The sequence below is a fragment of the Hyla sarda genome, chromosome 8 (assembly GCF_029499605.1).
Source record: "Hyla sarda isolate aHylSar1 chromosome 8, aHylSar1.hap1, whole genome shotgun sequence".
NCBI lineage: Eukaryota > Metazoa > Chordata > Amphibia > Anura > Hylidae > Hyla > Hyla sarda.
This window is the reverse complement of record NC_079196.1, coordinates 121699227-121711854: the sequence shown is the minus strand read 5'-3', so window position 1 is coordinate 121711854 and position 12628 is coordinate 121699227. Positions and strand designations below refer to the sequence as shown.

The following is a 12628-nucleotide window of genomic DNA, read 5'->3' as shown; positions in this document are numbered from 1 at the left end:
ACCTTCTAAAAGAACCTTGAATACACTTTACTTTCAAGTGGCTCCTTGAAATGCATTCTAATCCCTGTTTGAAAAACACTGCTAGAAGCCCTTATAGCCTGTAGTGTTGCCCAACATTGAAATATGAACCCTAGCAGTTGGTTGGGACTCGGGAGCAAATATTCTGATCTCTCTCAAACACTGACATTATATCTTTCCTTATTTTTATCATGTAAAATGTCAATCCTTTCTACAGCTTAAACATAAATGCCGACCATGTTATCCCCCTTCTGATCATTCATCAAAATTAATTATAAAATGCCTGCCTTTGGTACAAAATTACTAGAATTTACTAAATTAGTACACACCCCAAGAAAAGAACAGAATATCCAGAATAATTAGAATAACTAAACCCCAAAATAAGAAAATAAATGTGAAATGAAGGACACGGATGAGGGGGGGGGGGGGGGGGAAGCAAAGGAACAAAAATCAAATCTCACAGCGCAAAAGAACAGAAAATAATAAACAAAATAAGATCCTCTCACTTACTACAACTAAGATAAGTGAAAAAAACACAAACTAAACTAAGGATGGCAAAGGTAAATCTAAGTTTTTAGCTCAGATCTCAACAACACTTCTCTCTCTATTCCCTTCTCTAACCCACAAAGAGCAGTCACATGATAACCCACAATCCAACCCTCAGCAGCTGAAAAATACATGTGATTGGATAGAAAGCGCCAGTCACGTGTTTAATCGTGTCTTCGGTTGTTTCGAACGCACAATCGTTTTTAAAATTGATTAGTTTGTGATCGTAAGTTTCGTACGTTTCAAAATCGTAAGTGTTCCGATTCCGAAATTTGTGCCCCGAAATTTCGGTTTTGTATGATTTCGGACCCATTACGAGTTGGAAAATCAGATGCTCCGACTTTCGGATTTTCCGAAGATTCGACCGCTTTTCGATTCGGAATGAAACTAATCGCACATGTCTAGTGTTAACCCCTTAAGGACACAGCCCTTTTTCACCTTAAGGACTGAGCCCTTTTTCGCAATCACTTTACGAATTAATAACGCGAAAACACTTTTACCGAATATTCTGATTCTGAAATTGTTTTTTCGTGACATATTCTACTTTATTTTGGTGGTAAATTTTCGGCGTTAATTGCATCCTTTTTTGGGGAAAAATCCCCAAATTTCATGAAAATTTAGAAAATTTTGCATTTTTCTAACTTTGAAGCTCTCTAATTGTAAGGGAAATGGATATTCACAATACATTTTATTTTTCTTCACAAATACAATATGTCCACTTTATGTTGGCATCATAAAATGGACATATTTTTGCTTTTTGAAAAAATTAGAGGGCTTCAAAGTAGAACAGCAATTTCCAAAAATGTCATGAAAATTGCAAAATCTGAAGGGACAGATGTTACAGAACTACAACTCCCAGCATGCCTGGGCAGTCAAGGCATGCTGAGAGTTGTAGTTTGACAACATCTGGAGGGCTACTCTTTGGGCACCACTGTAACAGTGGTCTCCAAACTGTGACCCTCCAGATATTGCAAAACTACAACTCCCAGCATGCCCAGACAGCCTTTGGCTCTCTGGGCATGCTGGAAGTTGCAGTTTGGCCCCCCTAGTGGTTGCCACAGTAAAGATCAATTTACTTTCACTTTCAATTACCCCCCCCCCCCCCACTGTCGATTCCCTACCTGTTCAGGATCCTGCAGGCTCCAGCGAAGATCCCAGCTCCCCAGGCATCTTCTCCTGCAGGTACGGCCTCCATTTTCTTTCCAGAGCCCCTTGACATCCAGGGGCGGGCAGAACGGGGGGTTGCCATGGCAACCCCCTGTCCTGCGCTGCCATTGGTCAGAACTCCGTTCTGAGTAATGGCAGGGGATAGGAGTAGATCGCAGCTTTTCGACCTCATTCCTATCCTTTAGGCTGATCGGGGGTGTTGCTGACAACTCCGATCAGCCCTATTTTCCGGGTGATCGGGTCACCACAGACCCGATCAGCCCGGAATTGGAGAAAAATGCATGTCTGAATTGACATGCGATTTTCTCCGATCGCCGACATGGGGGGGTCTCAGGACCCCCCTGGGCGATATGCCGGGATGCCTGCTGAATGATTTCAGCAGGCATCCGGCTCCGGTCCCCAACCGGCTAGCGGTGGGGACCAGAATTCCCACGGGCGTATGGATACGCCCTGTGTCCTTAAGGACTCGGAATGCAGGGCGTATCCATACGCCCTGCGTCCTTAAGAGGTTAAGGTAATCTCACACCATAGCCATTTATCCCCAAGACAAGCGCAGATCCTTCCTAAGCATGTCCATTACTGTCTGCCAGGTACGTACTAAAATCACCTTATGGTGGATAACCCCTTTAAGGCCCAAATGGGCTGAGTCCTTAAGGGGTTAAGGAAATATTTTGTAACTCGTGGTGATTAAAAACACCTAGCACTAGCCGATTGTTATGCTTTTTTAAATGAAAAAAAGGTCCAAAATGATTATTCCTTTTTTAAAGAAGCAAGTTTCAACTGTTTTTTGCACCTCACAAGTGTAGTAGTACTTTTACAAGCCCTCCATTTCAAGGAGTAGCAATAAGATTGGTGGTGGCATGTGAGAATAGAAGAAAGAGGGAGGAACACATTGCGTTGGTTCCATGTGAGAATAGCAGATAAAATAAGAGGAACATATGATGTCAGGGTAGCCCAGAGTACCTTGGAAGTAGGAGGATCACATAACTTCTAGCTAATAAAGCCCTGCAAACAGTATACAGCCAATTAACAGACAGCATAGGGATGGGTCAGAGGCACCAGATAAGGTATATGCACCCAGCTGCAGAGGCAATTTTAGGGAGATGAACCATATGTTGAAGCTCTGTGTGAGGGATAGGGGTGATAGCACAGAGAAGCACTCTATTTCTACAATAACAAATCTGTCAGAAAAGAAGCTGAAGACAGTGTAGGGGGTAGCTGTAAAAAAATAGTCTTAAAATGCAGATTCAGGCATGTCAGTTTTTGTTAGTGGCACACACATATAGTTGGTAAAAAAATACAAAAACATTTTTAGGAAGAGGTTCAGTAAACACATCGCAGTGCAGTTCAAGTGTGCCAGTTTATTCTAGTGGCCCGCAGGCATGCACATAGAGTTGCTGAAAGAAATCTTCAAAGAAAATTTTTTGGTGAGTTAAACACATTGTTTAATCATCAGAGATAGGTAATTGAAAGGTTGGGCAATGATGTACAATAAGAAAGAAACCCCTTCTATATCCTCTGCGTGCAAGCACATTGCTGGCAGTATCAGCACTGTGGGCAACAGCCATGTGCCTAGGTCCAGAACAAATAGCAGCAGCCACTTGCACAGACCTAATACATATAGCAGCAGCCACTTGCCCAGACCTAATACATATAGCAGCAGCCACATGCCAAGGCTTTTATACATATAGCAGCAGCCACTTGCCAAAGCCTAATACATACAGCAGCAGCCAAAAAGAAAAACTCAGGGCCATATTTTATCCTATGCATATTATTAAAAGTTCAGTTTTACGTAATGCATATCCTCAATACTTGTGCACACTAACACTTTTACAAAAGAGGCCGTTTCCTTTTGCCTACCTGCCTCAGCTACTATTCTGATCCTGCCACCCGCCTGATGCCACACATTTGATGCCAAGTTCTCCTTTTTTCACCCACCTTCATCACTGGGTACTGGTATTGCCATCCACCGCCCCACTATGTCACCATGTCACTTTCCGGACTTCTGATGCTGCCGCAGCCAACTCCAGACTGTGTCATTCAGCCACTATATGCTCTCCTCATGTTGCCACCACTTCCACACTGTGTCATTCAGCCACTATATGTTCTCCTCATGCTGCCGCCACCTCCTCACCGTGTCATTCAGCAACTATATGGTCTCATCATGCTGCCGCCACCTCCACGCTGTGTCATTAAGCCACTTTATGGTCTCCTCATGCTGCCGCCACCTCCACGCTGTGTCATACAGCCATTATATGTTCTCCTCATGTTGCTGCCAACTCCAGGCTGTGTCATTCAGCCACTATGTGGTCTCCTCATGCTGCTGTGACCTCCACACTGTGTCATTCAGCCACTATATGTTCGCTTCATGCTGCTTCCAACTCAAGGCTGTGTCATTCAGCCACTATATGTTCTCCTCACACTGATACCACCTGTCATTGTGCCGCCATGTGACGTATGTCTCCTTGTTAGATTTGGTATTTTGTAACCACACTATTTATTCAAAGTAAACGCCGAAGCCCCGGGACATTAAACTTGGGAGTGTAATCCTACATTTAAATTTCCAAAAATCTATGTAATCTTTTCAAGACTGAGGCCCTATGGTCGTCAACGTCATATATTAGTTTTGGAATTGCCACAAGCATCCAATGAAACAGGTTGGAGCGATAACTATGAACCATAACTGATTAAATGAAACATTTGCAGTTCCACAAAGAGTAAGACAGTGGGGGGGGGGGGGGCGCTGAGAGGCACAGGCTGGAACAGGTGGTATATCGCCTAGAGGCGGACTGCCAGCTCGATGCTCACCAGAATTTTTTCAAATAAAATAAAACTACATAAAAAATCTATTTATTCTCTTCAATTTTGACGCCATATTGTCACCCCTGCTGCCACATCCAGAAGCTCTGTGGCAGTGATTCTAATAGCGATGCCTGCAATCTGCATTTACATTTTTTGTTATGGTATTAGGCAGCCTGGAGCAATTGTAAGACAATATATTCCACCGGATAACCACTTTAACCTGTATATTTAAAGAGTACCTATTATCAACTAAACTTTCCCTAATCCCCCTCCCCATCTGTCCCTGTCTCCAACTCTGTCTATCCTAGCATTTATTTTAATTATAAACCACATAAAAATACCTTTTTATGTTCATCTTTGGTAGCTCAGATAGGAGCATCTGAGTAGGCAGGAAGTGGGCGGGGCCCGGCAGGCGTAACGTCATCTGAAGCCCTGCTGGGCCGATTCCGCTCTTCTTCCTGTATGCCAGACCCAGAGTCAAATAAAATGAATATATCTTCTCTCTTGAAGAGCTGCGCTCAACTGACTCTGGGCCAGCACGCGCCAGCTCTCCTTGTCAGCGGGAGGAGCCTGAGACGCTGCTGGCCGGCAGAGTCAGGAGCGCGCCTGGCAGGGATTTCGGACCAGATTTCGGACTCAGCCGCCAGGCCGGCGTGACTCCGCAATCCCCAATAAAGGGACTCATAGGGAGACCCTTAGTGGGCAAAAGCTTAAACACCAAAAACACAGAAGAATACTTTATTTTTTTATTTTTATAGAACCCTATTAGAAAAGTGTTCCATATATTATAAACTATCAAATATAAGAAAAAAAAATTGATGAGAGGTGAAGTGTCTGATAAGAGGATTTGATGGGAGGGGAAGTGTCTGATAAGAGGAAAAAGGAATTTCTTCTGTAATAAAGTTACACATTCTCATATTTTTTTTACTTGTGTGTAAGAGACATATTTTTTACTTGTGTGTAAGTGACATATCTAATAAATCTGAGGTATACATTATTTTAAATGACAAATAATATAACAATGATAAAAACAAATATCAATTAACACTGAATGCACCAAATATATGTCTTTCTTTACAATTATTTTTGTTTTATTTTCCCATAGGGTTTTTTTGTATCAATAATCTATTGTTACTGCAATGGAGAGGTGAGTCATATGATTTCAAATTGATTTTTTCTATAAATATTGTCACACCTTTTAACATTCTACATAGGACACGGTATCATCCATTGTTTTTATACAAGATTGGTGAGAGTATTGTTTCTATGTATCCAAGATGTGGAAAAATAGAGGCAAGTTTTTATTTTTTATTTATTATGGTCATGTGGAAAAATTCTGGAATATTGAAAAATCCAAAATAAAATCAATTACGAGGCTGGATATTTGTTACTCTTCAAAGATTGCTGTTCCACAAGATTAATGAAAAAAAAAAAAAAAAAAAAAAATGTAATGATGACAATATGTTTTTATGCTAGATTACTGATTGTTAGGAATAGATTTTCTTCCCAAACACCTAATGCAAAGACACAAATTGCATTGGTTAAAATATATTTAAAAAAAACATTGTAAAGGAAAATGGCTCAGATTTAGCAATTTGTCTGAGACAAAAACTTGAGAGATTTGCCCATAGCAACCAATCACAGCTCAGCTTTCATTTTACCAAAGCTCCTATAGATATAAAACATGAGCTAAGATTGGTTGCTTGGAAAAATCACTCCAGTTTCTGATAAATCAGGGCCTGTGGGGGAGATTTATCAAAACCTTTGTAGGGGAAGAGTAGTGCAGTTGCCAATGGCAACCAATCAGATTGCTTCTTTCATTTTTTTTAAAAATGAAAGAAGCAATCTGATTGGTTGCCATGGGCAACTGCACCACTCTTCCCCACAGTGTGTGTTTTAGTTTTCTCAGCTGTAGTCAGAGAAACTCAGTGGCACAGAAAGCACAACTATCCTTAAAGGGGTACTCCGCCCCTAGACATCTTATCCGTGATCTCTCCTTTAGCACCACAGTCTCTCAGCTGTACAGAGCGAGGATCGCTCCATGGCTGATGACAGGTGATACAGGGGATGGAGTATTGTGACATCACGCCCCGCCCCCTCAATGCAAGTATATGGGACGGGACGTGATGACCACCATGCCCCCTCCCATAGACTTGCATTGAGGGGGCATGGTAATCATTATGTCCCCTCCCATATATTTGCACTGAAGGGGTGGGGCGTGACATCACAAGGGGGCAGAGCGTGGCGTCACAATACTATCGGCTGTCATCAGCAATGGAGCGATCCGCGCTCTGTGCAGCTGAGAGATGGTGGTGCTGAAGGAGAGATCGCCTTTGGATAGGAGATAAGATGTCTAGGGGCGGAGTACCCCTTTACCAAATTTTTATCTGTAGTATGTTTTAAACAAATTTAATCTGAAAGTGTGTGCCCTTTAATAAGTAATGAGTGAATAAGGTCATCAGAATAAATACATGGAGCAAGGTTTTATCCCCAGAAATCTAGTATCAATGCCTTTGTCCTATGCTGTTCCCTCTCCTAAAGAAGTATCTTATGCTGTGGGTTCAGCTCCACTATTTACTGAGGACGAGCTAATAGAGGACAGTCAGCAGCTACTGGACAGCCAAGAAGGGGAGGAGACATGAACGCTAGGCGGCCAAGTAGTGATGCGGAGAGTGACGTGGGTGGCGGTGTTGCAAGGGTTCAGGCTCCTGAAGCAGACACTGTTGGGGAACCTGAGGAGGACATCAGTGACGTGCACACAACTGTTGATGAAGATTAAGCCGATCGCAATTGGGAGCTGGGTGCAGAAGGGGCTTCATCATCATCAGGAGAAGAGAGTTGCAGGTTGCCCTTGAGGCAGCAAGGCGGTAGCACAGTTGGCAGTCAGCGTGGTGGTGGCAGTAGTGAAATTCAGGAGCCAAACGTGCCCGGGGGAGACCACCTGCTTCACGGCAGCCTACCTTTCCGGGAGGTAGTTGAACAGGGGTTCCTGGAGACGGTGCCAGTAGCAGTCAATTAGTGCGGACCGCGGGTGGGAAAATCAGCTACTCGGCGGTGTGGAAGTTTTTCATAAGGCATCCGGAGGAGGTTCACGTAGCCACATGCAAGATCTGTCGGCAGAAGGTGAAGCGTGGCCAGGGTCCCAATGTCGGCACCACGGCCCTGCGTCAACACATGCTTCGGCACCATAAAGCGGCCTGGGAGAACCGTGGCTCCGATGTAGTGGTCCAGCCTGCTGCATCACCCATTGGCCATCCGCTCCCTCCTTCATCCAGCCAAGGCTCCACCACCTCAGCTGAAGGGAGTTGTGTGTCAAACCCTCCTTCTGTCGCTCCTGCTCCTCCCACTTTTAGTCAGCCATTCCGCCAACAATCCATCGGCGAAGCCATGTCCAAGAGACAACAGTATAGGCCCACTCATCCAACGGCGCAGAAGTTTAATGTGCTCCTGTCCAAGTTGCTGGTGTTGCAGTCCCTCCCTTTTCAAGTGGTGGACTCTGCACCTTTAAGAGAATTGATGGCTTGTGCCGAGCCGAGGTGGAGAGTCCCAAGCCGTCATTTATTTGTGAAGAAGGCAGTACCAGCCCTGCATAAGTTTGTACAAGAGAAGGTGGGCCAGTCCTTGAGCCTGTCGGTGTGTTCAAAAGTGCACGGCAGCACCGACGTGTGGAGCTGTAACTACGGGCAGGGACAATACTTGTCTTTTGCGGCCCACTGGGTAAATTTGGTTCCTGCACAGCCACAACAGCAACTTGGACAGGTCACACCGCTTCCTCCTCCACGCTCTCACTCCCAGGCAGTTGGTCCTGTTACAGTGTGCGACGCCGCCTCCTCATCCTCCACTGTGTCATCGGCCTCCACAGTACGTCCAAATCTCGGTGGCCCTTCATCGTACCATGTGTGTAGGGTTTGCCTTGGCGAACGGAGTCACACAGGAGAGGAACTGCTAAAGTTCATTCGTAAAGAAATCCGAGTATGGCTTACTCCACGAAATCTGGAAATGGGAACCATGGTGACCGACAACTGGGAAGAACACTGTGTCCGCGCTGCGACAAGGAAGTGTGAAAGATGCACCCTGCATGGCACACGAGTTGAATCCGGTTGTCAAGCACTTCCTCAAATCTTCACCTTATTTGCAAACAACCGCCAAGCACACCTTCCTTGAGATGCAGCGTCAGAACGGTATCCCACAACATAGTCTTATTTGTGACGTTGCCACAAGCTGGAATTCCACCCTCCATATGTATGACAGACTATACGAACAAAGAAAATCCATCACCGATTTCTTGATGATCCAAGCAAATAGGAGTACTCCCCTGTGTAACTTCAATGTGAACCTGTGGCAGCTCATACGTGACACCTGCCGTTTGCTGAGGCCCTTTGAGGAAGCCACATTATTTGTGAGTCGCCTGGATTACGCCGTGAACGACGTAATTCCACTCCTACATTTCCTACAACAAATGATTGAAACCATGGCTGGTAACGGCAATGGAGACGTTGCGCCTACATCTCAAGGCTACATGAGCCCTGTGGGGGCTGAACTGGAGGAGGAGAATGAAGAGGGGCAGAGCGGAGCACAGTTTAGGTTGGATGAGATGGCCGGTGTTTCTAGTTATCGGACAGGAGAGGAGGAGCGGGAGCAGCCAGAGGAGCTGGATGGTTATGAGGAAGGTGAGACAGAGGACCCAGACACACCGTGGCAATATGCAGTGGAGATGGAGGCAGGTAGTCCCTCTGAGTCATTGGCGCAAATGGCACGATGCATGCTCAGTTGCTTGCGTAGTGACCCCCGAATTGTCAAAATTCTTCAGCGGGATGACTTCCAGATCTGCACCTTATTAGACCCCGCTACCGTCCCAAAATGGGGGCCTTTTTTACACCCACTGAGAGGGTGGGCAAACTGACGTACTACAGAGAAATTCTATGTAGTCAGTTGGCTGATCGGTCACATGGTCCATCCACTCGCAGGTCTGATTCGGGGGGCCCTCTGCACTCAACTTCCACTGCCATGGCTACTTGGGAGGGGAGGGGTGGCAGGAGCAGTACCAGCTCAATCAGCAGCAGCCTGAGTCTACAGTCGCTGATGAGTAGCTTTCTTCACCCGCATAGTGAAGCAACTCATCAGCAGCATGTAGACATGGAGCAGGACCTGAACCAGCAGGTGGTGGCATACCTTGACATGGCCATGCCAACAACCATTGAAGATCCGTTGGACTTCTGGGCAGCCAAACTTGATTTATGGCCGCAACTAACAGAGTTTGCCCTGGGAAAGCTGTCCTGCCCGGCCAGTAGTGTGCCATCAGAGCGGGTGTTTAGTGCGGCCAGGGCCATTGTCACCCCAAGGCGAACTCGTCTGTCAACTAAAAATGTGGAGAGACTGACGTTTGTGAAGATGAATCAGGGATGGATCAGCCAGGATTTCCAGCCACCAATGCCAGATGCCTCAGAGTAGATTGACCATGCTGCTACACCAACATTTCCCAATTATGGTTGGTTGGGAAACCCTCTTGGGTTATTAATTATGGTTATAAAGCCCTCTTTGGTACTGCCATTGCCTGCTCCTGGCTCATCCTGTGTCTTTCAGGAACTACTTGCCTCATTGATGCTTCTGGCCTTGGGCCTTAAATTTTTGGATGTTTAACAGTAGCTAAATATATGCTTAATGCAAATTTTAACATTGATCTTTAAATGTAAGGGGTTATGAAACCCTCTTGGGTACTGCAAATTACTTCTCCTGACTCATTCTGTGTCTTTCAGAAAATAATTGCCTCCCTGATGCCTCAGGCTTTGGGCCTTCAATTTTTGGAAGTTTAGCAGTAGTTAATACATGCTTAATGCAAATTACAACAATGATCTTTAAATTCTCGGCGCTCTGCCAGGGCCTTCTCCTACCCCGCCGGGGCCGATCTGAGGACCTCACTAAACCATCCAATCGGTAGTAGAGACATGGGGTGTGTACAAAGGGCAGGGACTTAATGAACCAGAGCTTATGACCCACACTTAGTTGTGATTCTTCTTTCCTGGCAAATAATTGCAATCCCTTATCCCTATCACGAACAGGGTTCAGCGGGTTACCCGCACCTGTGGGTGAAAGATAGACACACGCTGGTCCGTTCAGTGTAGCGCGCGTGCAGCCCGGACATTTTAGGGCATAACACACCTGTTATTGCTCGATTTCGTGAGAGATCGTGGAATGTAAGGGGTTTTTAAAGCCTCTTGGGTACTGCTGATGCCTACTCCTGACTGCTCCTGTGTCTTTCAAGAACTACTTGACTTCATGATGCTTCTGAGCTTGGGCCTTTAATTTTAGGATTTTTTAAATACATACATACATGCTTAATTTAAATTTCAACATTTATGGTGCAACGTGTGGGGTTATTAAACACTCTTGGATAGTGTTTTTTTTCCAATTTTGTGATAATTATCACAGTACCAAACTTGAATTTTCCACAGTAATAACCATTACACCATTGAACGCTTGTTGCGTGTGATTTTTTAAGTAAAATTTTCAAAAATAATACGCAGAGGGAGGAACTCTGCTTTTTTATTTCATAAAAATTTTTTTTATAGAAGAATGTCTTTTGGTGGTCCACCGTCTTGCATTATAGAGTCTTCTGGACTCTTGGATATGCGCTTGTTCTTAAACAAAGCTACAAAACCCAAAAATGGCTGGTCAGGGCTATGGAGAAAAAATTGAAAAAAATCACACATTTCAATGGTCTCCATTTCTGGTAATATATAGAGAGCACTCGCTGTCCTAAATTTTCATTAAAATTTTTAGTCAAAAATGTGTGTCTTTTTTATTAGGGATTGCGAAGCTTTGGTGTGTACTCGTGCATCAGCCAACTCCAGCCTGTGCCATTCAGGCAATATATGGTTTACTGATGGCGGTGCTGGGCCTGGGTCTCGGAATTTCACATTTTCCCATAGGTAGCACCCGCTATCCAAAAGTCTTCTTCATAAATTTCTACAATTGTTGTGTTTTTTTTGGAGGGATTGTGAAGCCCTAGTGTGTACTCATGCATCAGCCAATTCCAGGCTGTGTCATTCAGGCAATATATAGGTAGCACCCGCTGTCCTAAATATTCATAATTTTTTTAAAAAAAATTGTTGTTTTTTCTTTGGGATTCTGAAGCCCTGGTGTGTACTCAATGCTGCTTCCTGCTACACTCTGTCAGCCCGTTGGTCCTGTGTGCTACTCCGCCTCCACATCCTCCACTGTGTCTTAAGCCTCCACTGCCCAGACAAGTCTCAGTGGCCCTTCAGCATACCATGTGTGCAGGTCACGGCGGTGTCACGGTGTTCTTCACATGGTTTGCCTTGGCAAGAAGTCTTGGAAACAATGGCCGGTCAGGGCAATGGCAAAGTTGCGCCTAAATCCCGCGGCCACATGAGCCCTGTGGGGGCTTTTTGGATTTGGTCCTTCATACCCACACGCTGGGGTCCGGGACATGCAAAGGTTGTTTTAAATTTCAAATAAAAAAATGATGGCGCTGCAGGGCCTGGGTCTGGGAATTTCAAATTTTCTCATAGGTAGCACCTGCTATCCAAAATCTTTTTCTAAAATTTCAAAAATTGTGTTGTTTTTTTGGGGGGATCGTGAAGCCCTGCTGTGTACTCGTGCATCAGCCAACTCCAGGCTGTGTCATTCAGGCAATATATGGTTTACAAATGCCGCTGTGGGGCCTGGTTCTGGGAATTTCAAATTTTTTCATAGGCAGCACCCGCTATCCAAAATCTTTTTAAAAAGTTTATAAAATTGTTGTGTTTTTTGGGGGGGATTGTGAAGCCCTGCTGTGTACTCGTGCATCAGCCAACTCCAGGCTGTGTCATTCAGGCAATATAAAGGTTACTGATGCCTCTGTGGGGCCTGGGTCTGGGAATTTAAATGTTCTCATATGTAGCACCCGCTATCTAAAAGTTTTTAAAACATTTTTTAAAATTGTGTTGTCTTTTGGGGGGATTGTGAAGCCCTGGTGTGTACTCGTGCATCAGCCAACTCCAGGCTGTGTCATTCAGGCAATATATAGTTTACTGATGCCGTTGTGGGGCCTGGGTCTGGGAATTTCAAATTTTCTCATAGGTAGCACCCGCTA

At 44.9% G+C, this 12628-nt stretch overlaps 1 protein-coding gene across 3 annotated transcripts in view; it reads left to right on the top strand.

Annotated features, from left to right (window-relative positions):
- PTH2R (parathyroid hormone 2 receptor) overlaps nt 1–12628 on the top strand; it is a 525422-nt gene that overhangs the window by 487213 nt on the left and 25581 nt on the right. For all 3 annotated transcript variants that reach the window (XM_056535219.1, XM_056535218.1, XM_056535217.1), the window contains one exon: nt 5639–5680. In XM_056535219.1, coding sequence (XP_056391194.1) covers nt 5639–5680 — 42 coding nt within the window. The remainder of the gene's footprint in view (nt 1–5638; nt 5681–12628) is intronic.